Here is a 22,631-nt window from a genome sequence, read left to right as displayed (position 1 = left end):
GAATTAAAAATGGCCACCGACACAGTTGTGTCCTTATAGTTGCAAGATGATGAAAGCCCTCAATTTGACCTGGATGTAGATCCAGAGACCTTTTTGAGTTAATGTCGTGTTACAATGTTTGTGAATTGTTTACTTTTTAAAGGGGGACGTTAATTAGTAGACTTTCTTGAAAGGGTATCACTACAGCGTTTTAGGAAAATGGAAGGAACAATTTTAAGAACTCGCCACCAATTTCAGGTAAAGTAAAAAATTCAGTGGTTTTGGAGTTAATTAAGGGCGGATAAATTGGTGGCGACGTGCAGAAAATTATCAAAATGGAAATTAGCTAATTGCACGCGTAAAAGAAAAATCCCTAAAATAGACTTTGTTGTTGTCTTTTTCTGCCATTGCTGCTTTTGTTTTTAGTCAATGTTTGCCATTGTCGTGTCGTCGGTTTCGATGTCGTTGTCGCCGTCATCGTCGGTTTATACTGCTGATGTAGCCCTACTTGTTGTTTAATAAAAACAAATAATTGAACACACAAAATAACCACAAACTACAAACCAATATATTGTTTTCGTATTAATATAATATCAGAGACCATGTATTGCACATCCCACATTTTGTAATTTTTATATGCATTTTGTTTTATATACAAATATAAACATTCATTAAGGTCTTAGTTTTGACGTTAATTTAAAATAAGAAAATTTACAACTTAACCAACAAGAACAAGATTTTATTAACTTTGACGAGTGTACTTCAATATTATTTTGTGTGAGTTTCATCATGCATTAAAAGGCAACACAACTTAATCACAATAGGCCCTACACATGTTTAAAAAAAAAATAATGTTTACAATTTAGTTATTTAGATTATGTCCACGCATGGATAAATCATTTCTCAATCTGATAAACGTTTCTCAGATATTGAAATGTTTTTGAATCTCTTTCTGTAAAACCACATTCCTTTGAAGGAATTTGTTTCTCAAATGTTATTCATTATCAACAGCTACAGTGCTGCTTACCAAGTAAGTTTTTATGGTCAGTAATTTTTTGAGTAATTTCTGAAAGTATACCCATGCGTAGTTTTAAAGACACTGGACACTATTGGTAATTGTCAAAGACCAGTCTTCTCACTTGGTGTATCTCAACATATTCATAAATTAACAAACCTATGGAAATTTGAGCTCAATTGGTGGTCAAAGTTGCGAGATAATAATGAAGAAAAAAACACCCTTGTCACACGAAGTTGTGTGTTTTCGAGACCTCAAAATCTAATTCTGAGGTCTCGAAATCGTGGAAAATTACTTCTTTCTCGAAACTACATTACTTCAGAGGGAGCCGTTTCTCACAATGTTTTATATCATCAACAGCTCCCCATTACTCGTTACCAAGTAAGGTTTTATGCTAATAATTATTTTGAGAAATTACCAATAGTGTGCACTGCCTTTAACAACTGAAATCATCTAAATGAACATTATGCATACTTTCCCTTTAAAATCTGGGGCATGTCCATTGTTTAAAAACATCGTAAAACTAATATTAATAAGAAAGTGAACATTTTGAAGAAAAGAGAACTTGATCACGTAAACAAATTAAAGACAATGACAAAACTACCCACCGACAATCTGGATAGTTTTCCTGATCCAACTTGAGCACAACAATTATCATGTTAAGCAAAAAACAAACTTAATTTCGTATGATTAAAAATGCAAAACCAGTAAAATTATACGATAAACACCAATATTTGACAAATTTATGTACATCAGAAGTAATGTGTTAGGTTTTTTTTAACTTGTAAACTGGACGTCATAATGGAATGCTGTCCAACGAAGATTCTGTCCCCATAATATGGGAAATTAAAAGGGGCTGAAGGAGAATGATTCAAAAGAGGGCGCTATCGGAATAAGTTTTGTTCAGAATATCAACCCAGAATGGGTTCGAGCGGTTCAGTCGGTCTTCAAAGAGATCAACCGTAAAACGTTGACCACAATGTGATTTTGACGAGAAGGCAGATTCTTTCACAACATAAAACCTAATTTTGAAGTGGTTTATATATTATTGAAATAAAGTTGAGTATTGGACGAGGGTATTGACCATAGTGACATCACATCTTTATAAATGAGCACCAGAGCCTGGACTTCCTATAGGCATGATTTGTACACAACCCAAATGAAGAAGAAAACAAATCTTAATATTACACTTTGTTTATATTGCACTGTCTCTTCTTTAATCAACTTTTGACAAGAAAAATGGCCAACAACAAGGTAACTTGACCTGCTGGCTAGTCACTGTTTCAAGTTAAGGACAACCCCAGTGGTATTAGTGTACAATCTCTGTGTCTATATTGTGTGTCATCTCAACGATCTCAGCACGTCACGAATCCAGACCCCGAAGTTTTCCATCCATGGAGTAGTGCAGACGCCAAAGAAAGTCTGGTGGAAGTTTGAATAGCAACTACTTGAACATTACTGGACATTAATTGGTTCTTCAAGCCAGCGACGTCGTCTCAAGTTGAAATTCGACATAGTTACTGGTCCGGGAGGATTGCTCTCTGATCCAGAAGTTGACTCTTTCTTTGTGTTGTACCGGTTCAATATTTGAAAGTCCATCGCGGGATAACTTCAAGCCTTCTCCTGATTGTCTCACTTTAATGTTTCTGCAAAGGATCTCACTCCATCCACGACAACCGAAATAAGTTCAACATCAGTCCTCATCCTTAGTCTCAGGTTACCATGTTAACCGATCCACATCCTTTCCTTTCTCAGTAGTAGTACCCTGGATGGTTTTCCGTGGGATAATCGTAGCCATTGCACTGTAAGAGAAGGAGAAAGAAAGGGAGAATTCCTTTTAGAAAAGTTACAACATTTCAGATTGCCCTGGGTGTTGGAAAGGTTAGTCATCGAGTTTTCCACCTGCCAGTGGTTTAACCCTGGCGTCTTCAGATCCAGAGAGGGGGGGGGGGAAAGGGGGGGGATATCTTCATGAAAGCATAGAGATGCTGACACAAATAATGATGATCATTGAAAAAAATTGATAAAAGAGAAGTACGTATTTAGTTGAAATGTTATTGTAGAAGAATTGTGATTTGTGCCCTATTCTTGTGGCTGACTTAGAAAATCATTGATGAAGGACCCCCTCCTCCACGCTACATGGATGTAGAAAATAAAGATGGTATTTGTAGTAATGAAGATCTTAAATGATCCACCGTATAGGGCTGATTCTATTTTTATTGAAGCTGTGCGATCTAACGAAAGATAGTAAAAATGAACATCAAAATACGACCGTCTTCGCGGGCTCTTTAAAACATTTGCACCAAAAACATCACAATTTATTACAATTAAAACGGTTTAGAATTGATCGTGTTACTGTTTAAATAAAAGACAGATCTCTTGATCTTCGAAACCTCTGCGCCAAAACATAATTTTCATGAGTTTTAGTCAAGACTTTCACCTCCAAGAGCGACTGACACAACCACGGAGGATCTATCGTTCTCCCTCCTTGGACTGACTCGAGTCCCAACGATACAAGTTCGGCATTCTTGATGCAATTATAACACCACTCCACCGTGCCTGCGTGATTAGCTTTCACGAGCGAGTCAGTCCTGTCAACCGGAAGCTATAGAAATATTGCCGGAAGTTGGGCAAGATGTAGCAGCGGAAGTTGATGGCACAGCGTGAGTGTCTATGCACCTGCATGGGCCCCGGCTGCACGGGCCCCGGCAGCCCCGGCAGCATCGGGCAAGGACTGACTGCCAGAGTCCAGAATAGCTCTGCCTGCTTTTTTTACAATTGCCTCTTACCTCTTGAGAGGCGAACGAGACCCTTGAAGGGGAAAACTTGAGATTTTTAAATCTTTGTGGCAAGTTAAGCTACACCGAGTTGAAGGAATTGTTTGAAGGCCTCATCAATTGTATATAGAAGTATTGCGTCATGATATTGAAATGTCTATCGATAATGTTGTGTGCCTTTATTGGTTTTCTGTTTCGATAACTGTGGACGGAGTGGGGCATGTGCGTTCTAAAGTGGATGTACACAATAACAGAGGCTCGGCTTAGAAATTTAGGCATTCGGCCTGAAATTCTTTCATTTTTCTATAACTGAACTACAGGCTGAAAACCAAACCTGCTTAGTGTTTTCAGAGAGTATGGTATATTCACTATATGATTTGTATTTAAGGAATGTGAAAATATCATAATACCATATGTTTTTAATGCGTTAAGTTTGAGCTAAAACAGGCCTGAGTTCCGCAGTTATCTTTTCTAGTCTCTCTAGCATCTGCTTATTTCGTTTCAGATAATACGGTAACTCATGAAGATTTATATTTAAGGAATGTGACAATATGATAACAAATTATCTAAAGTGTGGATGTGGAGAAGGTTCTCCAATCTTTCCAGTCCCTTTAAGTAACTGACCTTTATCATTCTGCAGAAGTCGTCATCATTACCATTTTTAATGAAATTTATGTGACTTTCTGACAGACACAATAATTCTCTTCATTCACAAACTACGGTAAATCTACTCTTTTTTAAATCCAAGTAATCATGCCCAAGCCTGAGATCGATAGAGTGCCTCTAGCAGCTAGCTTTAGATACGCGAAGCTCTTCTCGTTCGGATACACTCAGGCCCCAAAAATCACCTGCAGAAGTTCCGCCGTCAATACAACCTCGGTGTTGCGGTATTATTCCTTCGGAATCAAATGCATTTTCCTTTCCCCCCCTATTCTCCCCACGTCGCAGCTTCCCTTTTCATGGGGTTTCCTCTAGAAAATATTGCGAGGGGAAATCACGGAGAGTTATTAATTCCAGCGTGGTCGTTGGAGCCGAGGGGATCGGGAGAAAATCACCTGCTTACCCGGTCTCTGCCGGTAACTTCACCTGCCTCGATCATCCGCTTTCAGATTTAATATACATCATCAAAATAGTATTGCTATTCATTAGTATATGTTATCCTGTAATGATTATGCCACTTAGAGTGAAGAACCTTGGACTCCGACAATTACTTTTTTGCACGAGTTTTTTTTTTCTCTCTCGCTTTTGTCTGTTTTCCTCTGTCTGTGTTTGGTTTTACAATTTAGTTAAGTTGAGTGGGATTAATAAGGAGGTATTTTGGGTAAACAAATCTCATATTTGGTGACTGTAATTGAAGAGTTTCTTAATTTGATTAGCCGCATTGCAGCTGAGTTGTGATCTATGGTCAGGGTGTGGTATTGAGAATGTGTGAGCAATGTAGATTATTTATTTATCTATTTAATTGGGTATTTAATTATATATTTTATATCATATGGAGTTGTGGTAGGCCTATCTTAATTTTTGATCAGATAATAAATGAGAAGAACACCGATCACCGTGAACACTGTATTGCAAATACCTAATGAAAGATAGTAAACAACAAACCATATACAATATTTAGATACAATTCAAAGTGATATAGGCCCCTATCCATCGATCTGACGAAGAAGAAACAGTATTAATTTTAGGTTAAATAAATAAGCACAAGATTCTCTTGTGTAATGTGACAAAACTCGTAGCGTTAATTTACACCCGAGTTTTGGAGTGTTTGTAGACGTAACTGGATGGCGGCCGATTCCTAAAGGGGCGTGGTCTTTTGCCAAGCGTTGGCTCTAGGTTGGGTTTCTATTTTGGAGCAGTGTACACTTTGCACAGTGGTTCCGTCATCAAACGAAGCCCGGAGACAGAGCCTAGGCCGAGGTTTGGAAAAACAACCAACTGGAAATGTAATAATTTCAACATGTTCATGTGACAACCGAAAAACAATCTCATTTTTGACAGGGTTTTTGAAGTCGTAATTTGTTTAATGTGTTATATAATTAGGCTAAAAACCTGCAGGGGGCCTAGCTTGTAAGAAAATAAACTGACTTTGGTGAAATAATAATAACGAGCTTCTATGTAAAATAATAAAATTATTGAAGTCAACAGTTGTGTGCGTCAAATTTGGTTTTCTCTCTCCGTGGATCCGATTTGTGAGTCTAAATTACCGACATGTCACATCAACTAGACTTAGATCTGACCGAAAAGCATTAACGTTTGCCTATGGATAGGATAATAGCCCATGGAACAAGCGAAGACATTGTAACAATTCAACCCCAAAGACTGAAGGCTAGGAATTGTTTAAAAAATACCGCCCGAAGACGACGGGCTTTTCATCGGTAAGGTTTTTGACCCTAAGCGAGTGAATTAAGCCCGGGCCTCTCGCCAAGATCTTCCCGTTGTCTGCTTGACGGTGCGAGGCTCGATGGCTCGGGGTGCCGTCACTTGAGTTTACCCCCGTCCGTAAATGGTCCACTTTGATTAATTGGTGTGCCGCGTTTCGCGGTCTCGGAACCGGTAAAGATGCTGACGATATATGCAGAGGTTTGGACAATACTGCACGTATAAAATTTGCATTCTGCAATAAAAATAAATCATTTGGACTAAAATGACGCCGAAACCGTGGACTTGGTCAGTGAAAAATCGTTAAATAGAAGGGAACAACATGAAGCTTAGGAGTAGGAATGCGTTCATCGTGGTACAATGGTTTGCTTTGGGGTTTAAGTTTGGAACTCCTCCTCTGTCGAAATCTTCTAATTTAAACATGGTAATCTTTATAGAAGAGTTTGCGGTAACACCATGTAATAACAATCTCTAAATGAGTTGGGGTGGTTCTGAAAGGAACCGTTGGATTAACTCGACGTTTCGATCAGTATGCTCTGATCGTCTTCATGATCGTATGCTCTGATCGTCTCCAGAAGACGATCAGAGCATACTGATCGAAACGTCGAGTTAATCCAACGGTTTTTTTCAGAACCACCCCAACTCATTTAGAGATTGTTATTACATGGTGTTACCGCAAACTCTTCTATATCTTATTTCCACCATGCAAAGTTTCAAATCCTACTTATGGTAATCTTTGCTGTTTTCAATCCGTAAGGAAATTGAGTTAAAATGCATGGGACTAAACTGCTTTTAAAATGAAGAAAATATATCATTTTGAACATCCTTTTTTTCAGAAGGATTCCCAAAAATGTCCTGTTTTGTCATCACTTATGTGATACAAGCCACTTTGTTGCAACATGTAGGCATTAGACACATGACGTCAACGTATTGTAATTTTGACGCACGCCGTCAACGGCAGAAGTGTGTTTTTGCTAGTTTTTCAACCCTTGGGTTAGTTCCTAATTTTATATCAGATAATTACGAAAAAATTAGACGTGTCGAAGTATCAAAAATGCAATTAAATGATAAACAAACACATTACAACCAAGTTTTAAAGCATTCCCTGTAAACAAATCACTTAGTTAGCCTTTTAAAACAATTTCTTGATGGCATTCTTTGCAAGGTTCTTCACTGAAGTGGGTCTCTGTACCTTTTGCTTATTTTAATTTTGACATAAAAAGAAAAACCAACTTGTAAAGGTTTTTAAAAAGTCGTACTCCCATTTATTCTCCTCTAAGCAGAGTTTAACTAAAAAAATTCGTCCGAACAAATTGTTGCATTTCTTCAGTAATTAACTCACCATAGGCTGATAATTATTGCAAGTGACTAGCGTGATGTGTTGCACACACCCTGTCTGCGTTATAGTTTCCCCACAACGCATGTGCGCAATTCGCCGCACGCGTGGCAAGCTTACCAGATAAAAGAAAAGATATATATCAAATCTCTAGAAACCCGTTTTCATCTCATTCACGCTTGATTGAACTTCAATTATTCCACCGGCTGAAGTACAAGTTTGTATTATCACTCTTTTTTAATGCCCTGACCGTGATTTATGAGGGTTATTTTGGCGCACTAAATGGTACTTATTGTGCTCTTCTTGCAGGTGGAATGGGCGCTTCACTGCACCGTCAAAAACTCGCCTGCACAATAAACAGCTACTTTCAAACCCTGGGCTTGTCTTTTATGCCTCTCTCAACCAGGGGTAGGGTAACTATCTGTCAAATAATACCAAACTACGAGCCTCGATTAATCACATCTTTCCCCCTCTCCATTCTGATGAACAATTTCATGTCGAATGACGGACGCCCCTTGCTGGAAAGTTCAAAGAACCCGCTTTCTTAGGGCTGGGGCGCGTGGCGGCTTAAGTCCGGCATATCTTTTAATAGTTCCGCCCCATGCCAAACGGGACTTTAGCGTTCCATGTGAAGATGGAGCTGATAATTCAGTCGAACAATACTTGCACTTGTTGTACCGGTTAAATTATAAATACAAGACATGGCTTTTATATTCCTTCCGATCCAGCACAGACACAGAATAAAAAAGGGGGCAAACAAAAATAAGATTTTGAAGATAAAAACAAGCTCACGACGTTGTGCCGCCACACTGGCTTGTGCCGCTTTTACTGTTTCCCCCATTCTCTTTATCCACTTCTTTACCCCGATCAGTTCATAAAAAAACAGCTATAATTGATGCCTTTTGTGTCGTTAACAAATCAGTATTTTGGCTTCACAAAAGACTTCATTAATTTATAGAATAGAAATGTTGATGCGACCGCAGTCCCTTCACTAAAGTGCACGCGTTGACACGAGTCCAAATGATAGTAACGGAATATAGAAAGAGTGTCCAATAGCCCTGTCAGCAGAACATGTCTCACGTCATTAGAACATTCAACATAACATGATTTGATAGTTCAGGCATATTTATTTCCATTTCAAGTTGACTGGACCAGAACATTCAAAATGACTAAGGATTTGACAGCTCGTACGCATACTAATGATTACATTTTTAAGTGGACTAGTCCTGCAGAAGGTAGTGTGCAGAAGAAAAGCAAACATAAACACACAATGTCACTTGAGACTGGGGCTATTTTAAAGCAATTGGACACTTTCGGAACAGACAAACATTTAAAAGTTCACAGATTTACAAATAACTTACAGGGTTTACAGAAGGTAATGGTGAACGACTTCTCTTGAAATATTATTCCATGAAATGCTTTACTTTTTTAGAAAACATTACAACAATATCAATTCACGATATCTAAATTTACGGATTACCTTTAAACACATGTCATGACACGGCGAAACGTGCGGAAACAAGGGTAGGTTTTCCCGTTATTTTCTCCCGACTCCGATGACTGATTGAGCCTAAATTTTCACAGGTTTGTTATTTTATATATACGTTTTTATACACGAAGTGTGGGCCTTGGACAATACTGTTTACCGAAAGTGTCCAATGGCTTTAACAAGACAAACATAAATGTTCATTAGCTCTGCCTTGTCTCGCTATATGAGTCTAGAATTGCCTTAATTTTCGTCTTCTATTTCTTAGGGGTGGTGGTAAAACACAGTGGCGTAACTAGAAGGGGCAGGCGCCCAGAACCCTGGTTACTACCTCCCCCTCCCCAAGGGATCAAAACAATGCAGAAATAAATGGTGAAATACAGTGAAAATGTATGGTTATTCCACATGTAACACAGTACGAAGATGTAGCCTATACATTTTGACATCTTCATTATTTTTCTTTTCAAAACAAGTTTTCGAAAACTCCCAACAACATTTGTACGTGGTTTTTATTACATCTGAAATCAATCCATAACCCCCAGGCCTGCTGATAGCTGTCCCGATTTGGGATCTTGTCAACTTTAGGACACCAAATCACACTTGTCCATAATGAAAGAGACCCTAAACCCTTTACTTTGACATTGTTGTCTCCCAAGTACAAGCAGTCCCCTTAAAGGGAGGCGTGCGGCCGATCGACTGGACAAGCATACCGCCCACGGCGTCTCTTCCACGGCCGAGTTTTTCATTCATGACTCGCTGGGGTAGTTTAGTCGTCCGTGGTTCAACTGTCTCAGTGATCTTATCAACGCAAGATTGATGATTATTTTTTTTCGGCTGCTCGCGAAATGACCCTGTTTAACAGAGTTATGAATATATCATTGCTTTAATTCTGCTTTGAAAGGACCCAAGACACCCGCTTTCGGTTTTCTGTTGTTTATTTTAATGTACATGGGTTTTTGTGTTTTCGAGTTGGTGTCTTTTTGTAATTTTGTTTAATCAGGGCGAGACAAAAACGGCGTCAACTGGTTTTTGGATGATCGCCGCTCATCTATGAAATTTTTCTTTATTACGTTTTTTCCATTTTAATTGAACATTCTTATTAAAAAAAATCATTGCAATTCAAAACAAAGAACCAGTTTGAGCCAATGAATGGCCACTAACAAAACAGTTTTTTCGGCGAAGTCCACTTTGAAAGGAAAAGAATAGATGAATTGACACAATTGTTTTAAACGATACTTCACACCCACAAACGATAATTTCAAGTAGATTGACTTGGCAGCAAGCTGGTAATGGGTCATACCCTAAACTTGACAGCAAGTTGTGTTTGGGGTAATTTTCTGTGCCAAAGGAAAACTTCATAAAAAAAGCAGCAAAGTTCGGTTTTGAAAGCGCCTAGTATCCAGATTTAAAAACAATGATTGTGTGGATCTTTATTGTGCTGTTTATGATCTTATAACCATTGGGAATTCAAACTGAATGTAACCAATTGCTGTTGTTGTTGTTACTGCTGCTGATGTTGTTGTTGTTGTTGTTGTTGTTGTTGTTGTTGTTGTTTTTGTGTTTGTTTTGTTTTGTGTGTGTTTGTGGGGTTTTTCTCAAATTGTTTATTTTGTCTCTTTAAAACGGACTCCATTTCAGACTCTTGATAATTCTGAGCGTAAACATAATACTCTACTGTCTCAGTTATAGGCACAAAGCAAGTTTTATTTACCTCATGATGTTGGAATAGAAAGTTTAAACACCCAACTCTCTAAAGTGCACTGATCAAGTGGTACCACAGAAGACTTAAACTTAGGCCTACTAAAAAAACTGCAAAGAGCAATAGATCTTCCATTTTGCGTAATGTTCCAACGAGCCTTTATTGAGTCTCCAGACAATAATTACCTACAACACACACCACACAAAAGGAAGAAAAAAATCACCCGCACAATAAATGTCATTTTGACTCAGTTCCTTGATTCATCACAATTTGAGGCTCCCTCTACATCTTTGGAGAAACCGGGCCATTTTGCTACATGGAAACAAGAACAAAAGACAGTTTTAAGTACACAGCGTTGCCCGGCCTTTGAAACAGAACAAAAGCCTAGAATAGCCTCTGAGAACATCAAGAGATTTGACTTATTTGATATGACAGGTGAATCGAGTAGAACTTCAAAAGGCACACTGCAACTTGCCATGAGCCAAGTAAGTTAAACCACTTAAGGATTTTTTATTAGGAACAGTGGTAACAACGGATTGTACCCCAGGGTCTTGTTGAAACCATTTTTGACGGTGGTTAAACACTTGCCATTCTCTCCCCCGTCCATTTATAATGTAGAATATTTAGTGTAACTATTTTAGGTTTTCTTACACAACAGTTTGGACACGTGTTGCACTTGATTCTGTCACCAATTAGAATGACCACTTCAAGCTATCTGAACCTTTTCACCCTAAATTTGTTAACCAGAAGATCAAATCACCACGGCACTACAATAAATAAATAAACACCAAAATGCCATCATGGAAATTGTATAGTTTTATACAATTTTGTGGTTTTGTGGGACCTCTAAAATGAAAGACACAATTTTCTTTTTATAAAGTTTTATTATGAATACACATTTTGGGTAAATGTTCCTTTCAAATCCGTGTTGGCCAGAACGAGGCTGAAGGTACTCTAGACTGGTTTCTGTGACGAACTGCATTATGTCAACATTATAAGGAAGAAGGGTCCCCAATACAAATATCGCTGCAATAATGTGCCAATGGAAGCACCACCGAATATCGCCTGCGATGTTGACTCACATCGTAACCCAAGAGATAGAATTACATGACTCTTATATACAAGAAAAATCAATTGCACTAAGTCATCTTGGAACGGAGTCTTTGTAGACCAACACAAAAAAAACTGGTTGTACTGATAACTGGGACGCAAATGTTATTGTTGAATGGGCTCGTGCCGAATCAGTAAGTGACAAAACGGATCTATTGTGAAGTTTACAGATTTGTTAGAACTGAATGGTTGTGCCACCCGTGCAAACCGTCGCTGTGACCGTGGCCGATCCGTCGTCTATAAACAACCGCCTTCCACCACGTTACACCGTGATAGTATTATTATTCAAAGACTCACAAACCCAGTTTCCCTAGCTCAAAAAAAAACCCACACAGCCTCAAAAACCATTAGGAATATTAATTTCAAACGGATCCGATTAGCGGCTGCAGTTTCCCCCGATTTTTGTCTGCTTGTTGAGGGGAAGTTTTTGCCCCAAACTGCCATTGACTTGTGACTCGATCATCGATCGCTTTCTGGTGGCCCCGTGTGCCGGGCATCTCCTGCACCTGTACCGTTCAATAGAGCTCTCGGACCGGCGTATTGTCACCAATATTGAGACAACCACGGGGGATTGTTTAAACTGCAAAGTGCGTTTTGAAGCTATGGTTGGTGCTTGATGGGCGAACCACGGTACATGTTTGTGTTACAATATCATAATTACACATCGGTGGTCGGACTGTAGGAGGCATGAATCTAGATCACAGTATGTATGCATATATACACGGTCCACATAGCGCATCAAAATTTCTCTCTCTTTCTCTCGATCGAGGAAAAAAAGGAGAAAAGAAAATTGAGTGGGGCTGATGCAGGCAATTAAAACAAACTAATCTGGCGTGCTTTTAAAAAGGCACAGAGTGTAAACTACAAGTTAAGTTTTTAGTTGTCATGAAATATTCATTTTTACACCATTTTTAGACGATGGATGTACGCAGAAGTCACTGTCCACAGATATAGTTAGCAAGATGTGTTCTGCTAAATGAAGCTATGTCATAAAAAGTTGGTTTAGTTTGTTCGGGGTTTATATTAAACGGAGCTTTTATTTTAAGAACAAAAAGGCAACCACGCAGCCGAAGACAAAATAAAAAACGTTTGCCCACGTAGGGCGCCACCCACAATTTCTTGACATCCGAGCAAATTAAATTTGTCAGATCGTTCCGAAAGGCTGCTAATTATACCTCATTTCAATTCATTACCGCGAATCATTAGAGTGTCTTTTTCTGGGCCATAGTTTGCCGTCGCTCGCTTGAGCAGCCTACCCTGAAATGCACACAAGAAAGACGGTGTCAAGCCGGGTGAGCAAAGCCGGCTGGTTCGGACTCTGTATACACTCGTATAGCGGGCTCATTGCTTTTAGCCTATTTAACAAAAACAAGCTACATTAACTTCTTCACGCCGAAGCAGCCAAGGCTGAAGTAAAGTGTGTTTGCTTTTTTATTAATATTGCACACACAGGGGGCCAACATTGTCAACAAAGTAAAGACTCGTCTGATTTTGTATTTTGTATTTTTATTTCGGCAAAGGAAAAGGAACCGACACGAGTGGGCACTTGAGTTAAATATGATGGGTTTGAGTTTTTTTTTAATATGATGATTGGTTCTCAGTGTTTTGATTGGATAATTGTTTTGATGTCTGATGTCGGGACTCCGTTGTCAACGATTCTGGCGGAATGACACAGGCACCCCCCAAAAATAACTAATTCGTCTGGCTCCACGGACGTCGATGTATACAGATGTAATTTCTCATGAAACTCTGGGTTTTATGGGGAAAGTTAAGATGTACTATTGTTAACTACTGAAAATGTTCCACTGTTGTTAGAGCATGGTTGCTAAAGGTTTAGTGAAAACCAAAAGGGTGACTGTTCGATGTTTTAACACCCATGCTTCGATAACCCTTCGTGACTTCACGCTAGAGAACAGATAAAGTTGGGGTTATGGTTGGGGTTGGGGTTAGGGTTAGGGTTAGGGTTAGGGTAAGGGGTTAGGGGTTAGGGGTTAGGGGTTAGGGGTTAGGGTTAGGGTTAGGGGATATGGTCAGGGTTTATGGTCAGGGTTTATTAGGGTAGAGTTGTGAAAATACAATAGGGTGTTGGCACAGTGTGTCACAACAACATAGTAGAGTGCGATACTACTTGTAAATAATATTAATTTATGTGATGAAAACAGTTAGACGGATATTTGGGTGTCTATTGATTTCGCTCAAAATCTTGAATAAGCACGGGGATCATAGTGTATAGTAAACTACACTGCTGGGAGAGTACCCACTATCAGCTTGTTTGTGGGGGGGGGGGGGGGGGGGGGCAGAGCTTCATTCCGGGGAGGAGTTTCCCTTTTGGCTTACTCACGCCGAGACACAGTCTCAGATTCATCCTTCAAGAAGTTACAGACCCTTAAAGTAAATCATCAACATTTGTTGAGCTAAATCCTTCCCATAAAGCCCCCAACAGTCGTAACGCATGGTATCTCTTTACAGTTTTATTTATTAATACTAAGTAGGTCACTGGGGTTAACAAATTGTGTAGAAATGAGTCGTTAACATTTTTTCGCGAGTGTTCAGTTGTTTGTTTTCCATGTATTTCTGTCTTTACGACAACTGTTTAGAAAAGCGAATAGAAATACGTTGTTCGCGTCCCCTGTTTTCCCAGATATCGTTTAGACTGCGCCTATGAGGTTTATAAATTAAAACAGCTGCTAGGACCCATGAAAAGTAGGTTTATTATTCGTAAAAACGCTCAATAAAATACATACATCGAATTTAAAACAATTGTCAACTCTCACACAGCGCACGCACAAGTGATCTTCGGTTGACCGTGTCGTGGCCGCTCAGCGATACCGTCCACGAGGCTCAGTAAACGGTGCCTACCGCCCAACTAAATGGCCCATGACAGTCTGCATGTGAGAAACATCTGATATTTTCAATTTTTCTGTCAGCGGAAACTGGTTGGCGCCAAGCGTTTGGGCGGGGGAAATTGGGGTGGGTTGCCTGGCCACACTCCCCTTCTCAGCGTACAGGACTAGTGAACCAAATCATAGGAGCCAATAACATACGTATTCCTCTAAACACCTCTGATTAATGGTGCCGTGAGCCAAGTTCTTAAAGTTTCATAAGATCACACAATCAACTCTCACGGTGCTCCCAAAGTTTTTACAAACGCCCTGAACATTCACCACTCTTTAAAAAGTTTACCGAGTTTACATGTGTTCAAATTTTAACCTTCACATTCAAAGACGTGCAGTTATTTAGAAAGTACGAACACTTTCAAAAGCATGTCTATTATGTTTTTTTGCGGATGGGAGTATCTATTTGCAAATGCGTGTTTGTGGCGCCTTTTGTCTGCTTGTTAAGCAGTATCAATTGTTCCAGTAGGTTCTTTGTTTTTTGGATGGGAATTCAACACTCGGACATTGTTCAAAAGTGTAACTTAGTATGCCTATTTATGAATGCTCAAGTTTTCACTGTTTATAAAGGATACAAGAAGTTGTATTATTGCAACTGTCATAAAACTACTGTTGTCGGAGAATTCCTCTTTGGTAAAGACCCCAGAAAAGCTGCCCATCAGGAAATGTCGATTTTAAAAGTCACTTTTCATATATTGATACTTTTCCCAAAGTAAACGACCTTCCCCTTGTCATAGACATTGTTCATGAATTCCAAAGTGTTGGTTCGCTTTAGGAGGACAATCTTCGAGTTGTTTTCATTGGATCTGCTATGGCAGTTTATACAACAATTGACAAGGCTGATAAAGACTACACGTGCACTTCCACAAAAGAGCGCAGTTACAAAAATGTGAAAAAATCTGAAGGGGTGTTTTGAGATAGCGAGAGAATATTGAGGGGGAAAAAACTCACGCGAGTTCCCCCCATTGACACAGGCTTTCCAGTAATTGAAATAAATCTCAATGCAAAATTATTCACGACTGCGCATATTTTTCGTACCACGCGGTGCGACGGCACACCATTATGAATAGCATGTGAGTTCCCTACAAAGCTATTATTATTCGGCTGAATCAACAAGCAGTATGAAGTTCTACCAGACAGGTCCGTGTTCGTCCCGCTCGTCTGGAGCTGGGCCGATCATAACAAGTTCTAGATGGGTGCTTTGGTTGGGTGTGAGACGGCCTCATGTTTCTGGTTGCCCAACAGGGTTGTGCCGACGGACGGTCCGAGGGAGCCCGGTTTAGGCTCCGTTCAGTGACCGCGCCCCGGCTTCGCTCCGCCGAATTCGGGGCCCGTTTCAAGGGAGCCGCGTTTTGAAAGAAACACGTCTCGTCATTATTGAGCAGGGATCACAATAATGAGATGTAGTCATTAATGTTCTTGCCAAGACTATTATAATGGGAATGTGGTTTTGGAGACGGTTAGTCACGTGTTTGCCAGAATGTTCTACCCATTGTTCACTGAATAATGGTGAAGATTTCTAGTGCACCATGTCTGTCAAAGATGACACTCCTGGGGGTGCAAAAAACAGGAACTCTGCTATATACATAGTTACCAAAGACAACCAAAGGTTGAGGCTATATAATTTCCAGGTTTTGAATGTACGAAAGATTATTAAAGGGCTTTCCGCTCATCGAAGTTGTAGAACACTGCACCTAGTCCGTAATCCGAAACTGTTAAGACAGTTGTCTGTTCATACAAAAATACCTTGCAACAAAACCCAATAAATAAATTGACTACTGTCAGCAAAGGTTTGAAACTATGTACTATGAAATATCCAACATCCGAATGGTTTACCGATGCAACTCACACTGTACATCATGTATTTAGAATCGCCTTTAACTTGATTAAATTGTGAAGAGCCACTTATCAGGATAAACCAATATAATTAACAAGTTAAATTACAACGACACTTCCCATCACTCACTGTGATCTGCTTGCTGTTTACACATCTCTGCACAAACATTGCCGGTTTAGTTTTCATGTCTTAACAATGCTCCTTAATATGTATAATTATACTGTCTTGTCTGTCAATCAGATTGGATTAATTCCTTGGAGTTTGCCCTAAACCAACGACTCTTATCATCCGAACAAAACAAACTTGAAGACCCTCTTGAATAAACGATGATGCCGTGGCGCACGGAGTCTGAGCCTTTCTCCCGTCAGGAAGCACCCCTACGTATGGCTTGATTCTTGGGGGCTCTCTGAGCCACGCGACAGGCGCGATGCGAGGAGCGAGAAACGGTAGCCGTGCCACGCGTCGCAGTGTATTGCCAAACAAAACCAGGAGCTGAAATCAGTGTTGCTGTGAAGAAAAGCCCGCCGGTTGACGTAAACGAACTGTCTAAATTGATTCTTTGGTTTGGTAAGGGTGGGTGGTGGCGTTGAATATGATGCTCAGTGGTCCACGATTCTTGTCTTTGATCATTTTTTGGGTGGTCAGTGTTTCTTACAGACATCGACGTCTATGAATATTAAGACATTCGGTTGGACTTATTTGTCAATGTAGCTATAAGGAGCCAAGTGGAATGAAACTTCAGTTCTTGTCTTTCGTATTATGAGTCTTATTCGTGTACTATGAAAAGCAATTGTATATTTAGTATTTTAGGCATTGCATGGTGAGGTATCAATATATTGAATTGAATTGAATTGAATTAAATGTATATATTTGGTTTGCGAAAACACCATGTGTGTATCTACTTGCCAGGCAGAGTTTGTTCTTAGAGAACTGTCTTTCTTTATTCTACTACCGCGGAGTAGATTTATCGGATGTTCGGGAGACTTCTCAGTTCTGAAAAAAAACTGTCCTGCCTTTTAACTACCCAGGCGGAAGGTATAAAAAATTGGCTGGAACTACTTCTATAATTGAATATTATTTTAACCAAATAAACTGAGCCAATCAATCAATCAATCATTTAATCGATCGATCAACCACTCAATCAATCAATCATGATTTACTTTTTTATACCAAAGTTAGCTCAACCACCGACCAGAATAATCTGCAAAGTGTGGAACTAAGTCATAAACTTATGCAAATAGCCATCGGAATATGCAGCATGGTTTTCGACCCGATAATGTCCGGTTGTACACTCGCCTACATTTATGTTGGTGCGGACGTTATAGACCTTCATCACGGTGAAGCCATCTTGATTTTCTCCCATTGATATCAATGTTACCAAACCGAGGCTGGAAGAACAAAATAGTCTGGTTCCTATTTTCAACATGATTATTAGCATTCATTGGTGTTATCCGATACGAGGAACATGACCAAGATGGAGGCAGCATAATAAAGGTCTAATGTACCCATGGATCAGGAACTATTCAAATCAAATCAATTTGTTTAAACTTGTGAAAATGTGCAGTTTGTACTATTTACGATGGGCCTATCTAAGTGTATATGAATGCTCTGGTTTGATTTAAAAAATACACAAACATAAAATAATATAAAATATTTATTAAAATAGATTTAATATTCAATAAAAAATATTTAATATAAAATCTATACAGGGTTATATATAAGTTCAGGAATGCTTTGGCACAAACGGTTTTCCCTATTCGTTAGCTTTGTTGTCTCAAATTGTACAAGTGAAGATTCGTTATGACAAAGGGCCTAAGTTATCTATCAATAGGCTTTCGGCCTTACCATGACAGAACGCATCAGTTCAAGTGTTTGAAGAAGCCAGGCACAAACCTCGATACTGCATGGGGTAACAGAGGCAATTATTTCGATGCCCTTGCCAATGCATTTGTGCCTTTTGAAAAATTCCAAGAATACATTTTAATCTTCATATGGAAGTGCCCTTTACTAAAAGGAAGAAATTGCCTTGCCTTTACAAAGAACGAAGTACCAGGCTGTGAGAAATTCACTTTCATTGTATTTAGGAAAGAGGAAAATAAAATGTAGCACTTTAACGACTTTAAATATCTGCTTGAGCTTTCGTAGCAAAAACTACTTCATCAGATAGGAAAGTGTAAGGAAAGTGTATCCGACGTGTAGGTCTATAGAGGTGCAGTGCAGAATACCAACGTTTTAAAGAAAAATGCCAGTAAAAATGACAACTAAACCACCTTGTCTGCAATGCTGCAAAACATACGATATGACTGATTAAGTTCTTGTAAGAATAAAACCAACCTAAATGAAATGCGCTTGATGAAACTTTTGCAACTTACAGACACCACCCCAAAATAAGAAGCAAATGAAATAAAAGTTATTTGTCTTACCATTGGTACTTCATACTGTGGCCAATCATAGTGCGGCGGTGCCTGGTGAGCCAGTGCAACATTCATTCCAACATTCTCCATCTCTTCCATTCTAGTCTGTCGATTCGCTGCCTCATTAAGAGTCTCTTGAAGATGCATGATGTAGTTAATGGCCGATCGGAGCGTCTTCACTTTGGATAGTTTCTTATTTCTCGGCTCCGTTGGGATTTTCCTCCTCAGCCTCACGAAGCCGTCATTGACGAGTTGTACACGCCGTCTCTCACGTGCGTTCCGCCGGGCGACCAAATGTGGTTCCTTCTCCTTGTGGTTCCCGGAGGAGGGCCGGTGTTGTTTCTTACCCGTGAACTCCGAGGATCCTTTTCCTCCGACCCTTCTTCTTGTCCTGCCACTGCCGGGCTGTGAACCATTGAGTCCCGATGATGAGTTCGAAGGTTGGCTATCGTCGGATGTGGGTGAGTCCGGCATGTCATCGCAAGATTCGTCGCTTGAGCAGGAGTCGTCTTCAAACGATGCTGGTGAGAGGCACACATCGCTCACATTGCCACTAACATGTGGTAAAGCCATGGTGTTTAAAAAAAAAGGAAAAGTGTCTCGAGGTAAAATAAACTTTTCAAACAAACCTAAGTTTCTTTGAATTTACTATAGAATCCTCAATTTGTCTCTGCTGAGGTTGAGGTTCGTCTGTCCGCTATGCAGCTAAAACAACGCTCTAAAACTTCGAGACTACTCGTCCTTCACAGCAAAGTATCGAATTTATGTAATTTTATTTTGAAAAAGCGAAGGTCTGTTCTCCCCGAAGAACAAATTGACACTGAAGAGATTCCAGTCAAAATGATGTAATATAAAGAGTTAATTTGTACGAGGATTTCTTGTCCACTCGGTAGCCTTTTCTTGATCGAGGGGAGATTTAAAATTGTTCCAAATTAACGTTCAGCGACATTTCGCATCCATATTTATCGTGTCTGTATACCGCATGTAAATCGCAGAAATGTTGATGTCGTCACGAAGTCGAAGCTTCTGTCAGCCAACCACGGAGAGCGAGTTCACGCCCCTGAGCACTTCGTCAGCCAATAGCGAGAGCCGTCTACCCCTAGACTGGATTCAGTCGGTTTGTGTTTAAAGAAGAGCGTAAAATGGCGCTTGGGAGAGCAGCTACAGTCTAATAGCTCGCAGGTAGGGAAATGTCCCGTTTTTTCTCTGGCCACGTTCATATTGCACAAGGCGTTAATAATGCATGCAAACGGTTAACTGTTGTTCACTGCAAGAGAACAAAAATAATATGACAAGGCTTTGCCGTTCGGGGGGCCAATTGTGTCTATCCATAGCCACAAGTCCTCGCATTGTGTGGTCATTGTGTGTGCTAATATGACTTTTATTCATTACTATTAGCGCATAGCGGATTAACAAAGCTTATCTTCTGTGGTGTCTCTATGAATTTTGATCAACTGCCGGCGGGCAAGGTTCAACTGAAATTACCAGAGAGGACCGTGGACTGCGCGCTCCGTTCACGGGGGACGACGGAGCTATCCCCGGGTACCACTAGGTGGCGTTTGATTTGTCTGTCTTGTCTGTTCTGCCCAAAACCTTCAAAATGTTCAACTGGTTTTCTATTGTATTACTGGAGGGACGATTGTTCATGTGTGAATTAAATTGGAGCGAAGATGTGTAAACAACGAAGACAATATTGGTTAGTTTCAAACCTGAAAGCTAGTTAATTTAATTAAAGGCAGTGGACACTATTGGTAATTGTCAAAGACTAGCCTTCACAGTTGGTGGGTCTCAACATATGCATAAAATAATGAACCTGTGAAAATTTGAGCTCAATCGGTCATAGAACTTGCGAGATACGAATGAAAGAAAAAAACGTTCTTGTCACACGAAGGTGTGTGCGTTTAGATGGTTGATTTCGAGACCTCAAGCTCTAAATCTGAGGTCTCGAAATCAAATTCGTGGAAATTTACTTCTTTCTCGAAAACTATGGCACTTTACAGGGTGCCGTTTCTAACAATGTTTTATACCATCAACCTCTCCCTACTACTCGTCACCAAGAAAGGTTTATGCTAATAATTATTTTGAGTAATTACCAATAGTGTCCACTGCCTTAATGAAGAGCGACAATGTGGGCTTTCTCCGTTTGTTTCTTATTACCCCCTTTCTACAATATTTCTTGGGGTTAGCACCACAATGTAAAATAAATCACTATGTACAAAAATCAATAGCTACAGTTATTTCTACCTTAAAATAACCACACAGCGTCAATCTTGTATAAGGGCAGACCTACAATTCCATCTGAAATGCTCTCTAAGTCATTGATGTAGCTATTTCAAGACCCCATAAAACACTGTTTTTTAAATTTATATTGCCACAACCGAAAAAGGTGCCGTTTATGATTATGCAAATTAAATCTCAGTCAAAACTTAAACCCGCCATTTTTGTCAATTTCACCAAACCTTGCCGTAATGTTTGACTCTTTACAAGTTACTTGTACACGGTGTGTTTATTGAAAACATTACTTCATTCCGAAGAAATCCGCCGGACATTTTTGATGAATTTTCAAAAATGTTCCTGTCCAGGTTGCAGTCTTCACATAGTTGGTTGATGTATGTCTGGACAGGCCTTCCACTGCGCCTCTTTCCACGTGTTGGTTGCCACAGCACTAAATCTGACACCTCTAACTAGTCTGTACTTCTCTTGCGATGTCCAGCAATTTCAGGTCTCATTTTTCAGTTGGAAGATCTCCGTACAAAACTGTATAGGGGATGTGATATTTCCTAACTACATCAAGGGCTTACCTTAGCAACCTGGAGTATAGCGAAGGGACTTTTGAATTGTTGTTGATATGGTCAATGTTTCGCACGTTAGGGGAATTCATTCCTTCATCTTAAAAACAATGACGGTCATTGTTCTTGTAACAATGACGGTCATTGTTCTTGTAACAATGACGTTCATTGTTCTTGTCACACCGGTCGGATGGTCACACTATAACAACTCTTCCCTCATGGTTTTGGTTTGCGCTTACACATTGGTGATGATTTTTGTCAACATGTAAGTCTAGTACGTAGGGTGTCATTTCCGAGTTGTTAAGAGCATTGAATTTAAGTTATGGTGGTTAAGTGATCGTGGTGTGGATTCGGATCCTGGTCATGGCACTTGTGTCCTTAAGCAAGATGCTTTACTATAATTGCTTCTCTTCACCCAGGAGTATAAATGGGTACCTGTGAGGGTAGAGGTTGATATTGTATATAAAAAAGCCTTTGGAGCTCTAGGGTTGCCCGGGTTGTATACTCCACAAGGAGCTGAGAACGATAAAATGAATGTTATTGGCCAGGGCACTAATGTAAAGCAGTTGATACGGTTATTGTAAAAATTGAAGGCGCACCCTTTGAGTGCTAATTAATTGTACAAGTTAATTTTCAGCTGTCTCAAGAAAGTTCTACTCACGGTGTGAGGTTCGGGCCCGCTTTGGGCCAAGAGATGAGTTTATGCTTTCTCTCTCTCTCTCTCTGATGCACTATAAAAATAGACCTCTATCACGCTACCACCGTCTTGGTCATGTTCCCTGTATTCAACAGAAGTAACAAATGCTAATTTTCATTGTACAAAAGGGAACCATGCTAATTCTCCTTCCAGCCTTGGTTTGGTTACATTGATTTGAATGGGAGAAAATTAAGATGGCCGCACAATGGTGAAGGT

At 39.7% G+C, this 22,631-nt stretch overlaps 1 protein-coding gene across 1 annotated transcript; it reads right to left on the bottom strand.

Moving 5' to 3' along the window:
• Positions 1-1,386: 1,386 nt before the first annotated feature.
• LOC117291702 (protein atonal homolog 7-like) lies at positions 1,387-19,845 on the bottom strand. The gene is made up of 2 exons (XM_033773553.1): positions 18,939-19,845; positions 1,387-2,796 (listed from the first exon to the last, which is right to left on the bottom strand). Exons 1-2 carry the CDS (start codon positions 19,500-19,502, stop codon positions 2,746-2,748), a joined length of 615 nt encoding a protein of 204 aa, XP_033629444.1. The 5' UTR covers positions 19,503-19,845; the 3' UTR covers positions 1,387-2,745.
• Positions 19,846-22,631: the final 2,786 nt, after the last annotated feature.

This window comes from Asterias rubens, chromosome 6, assembly GCF_902459465.1.
Source record: "Asterias rubens chromosome 6, eAstRub1.3, whole genome shotgun sequence".
Taxonomy (NCBI): domain Eukaryota; kingdom Metazoa; phylum Echinodermata; class Asteroidea; order Forcipulatida; family Asteriidae; genus Asterias; species Asterias rubens.
This window is presented reverse-complemented; position numbering and strand designations above follow the sequence as displayed.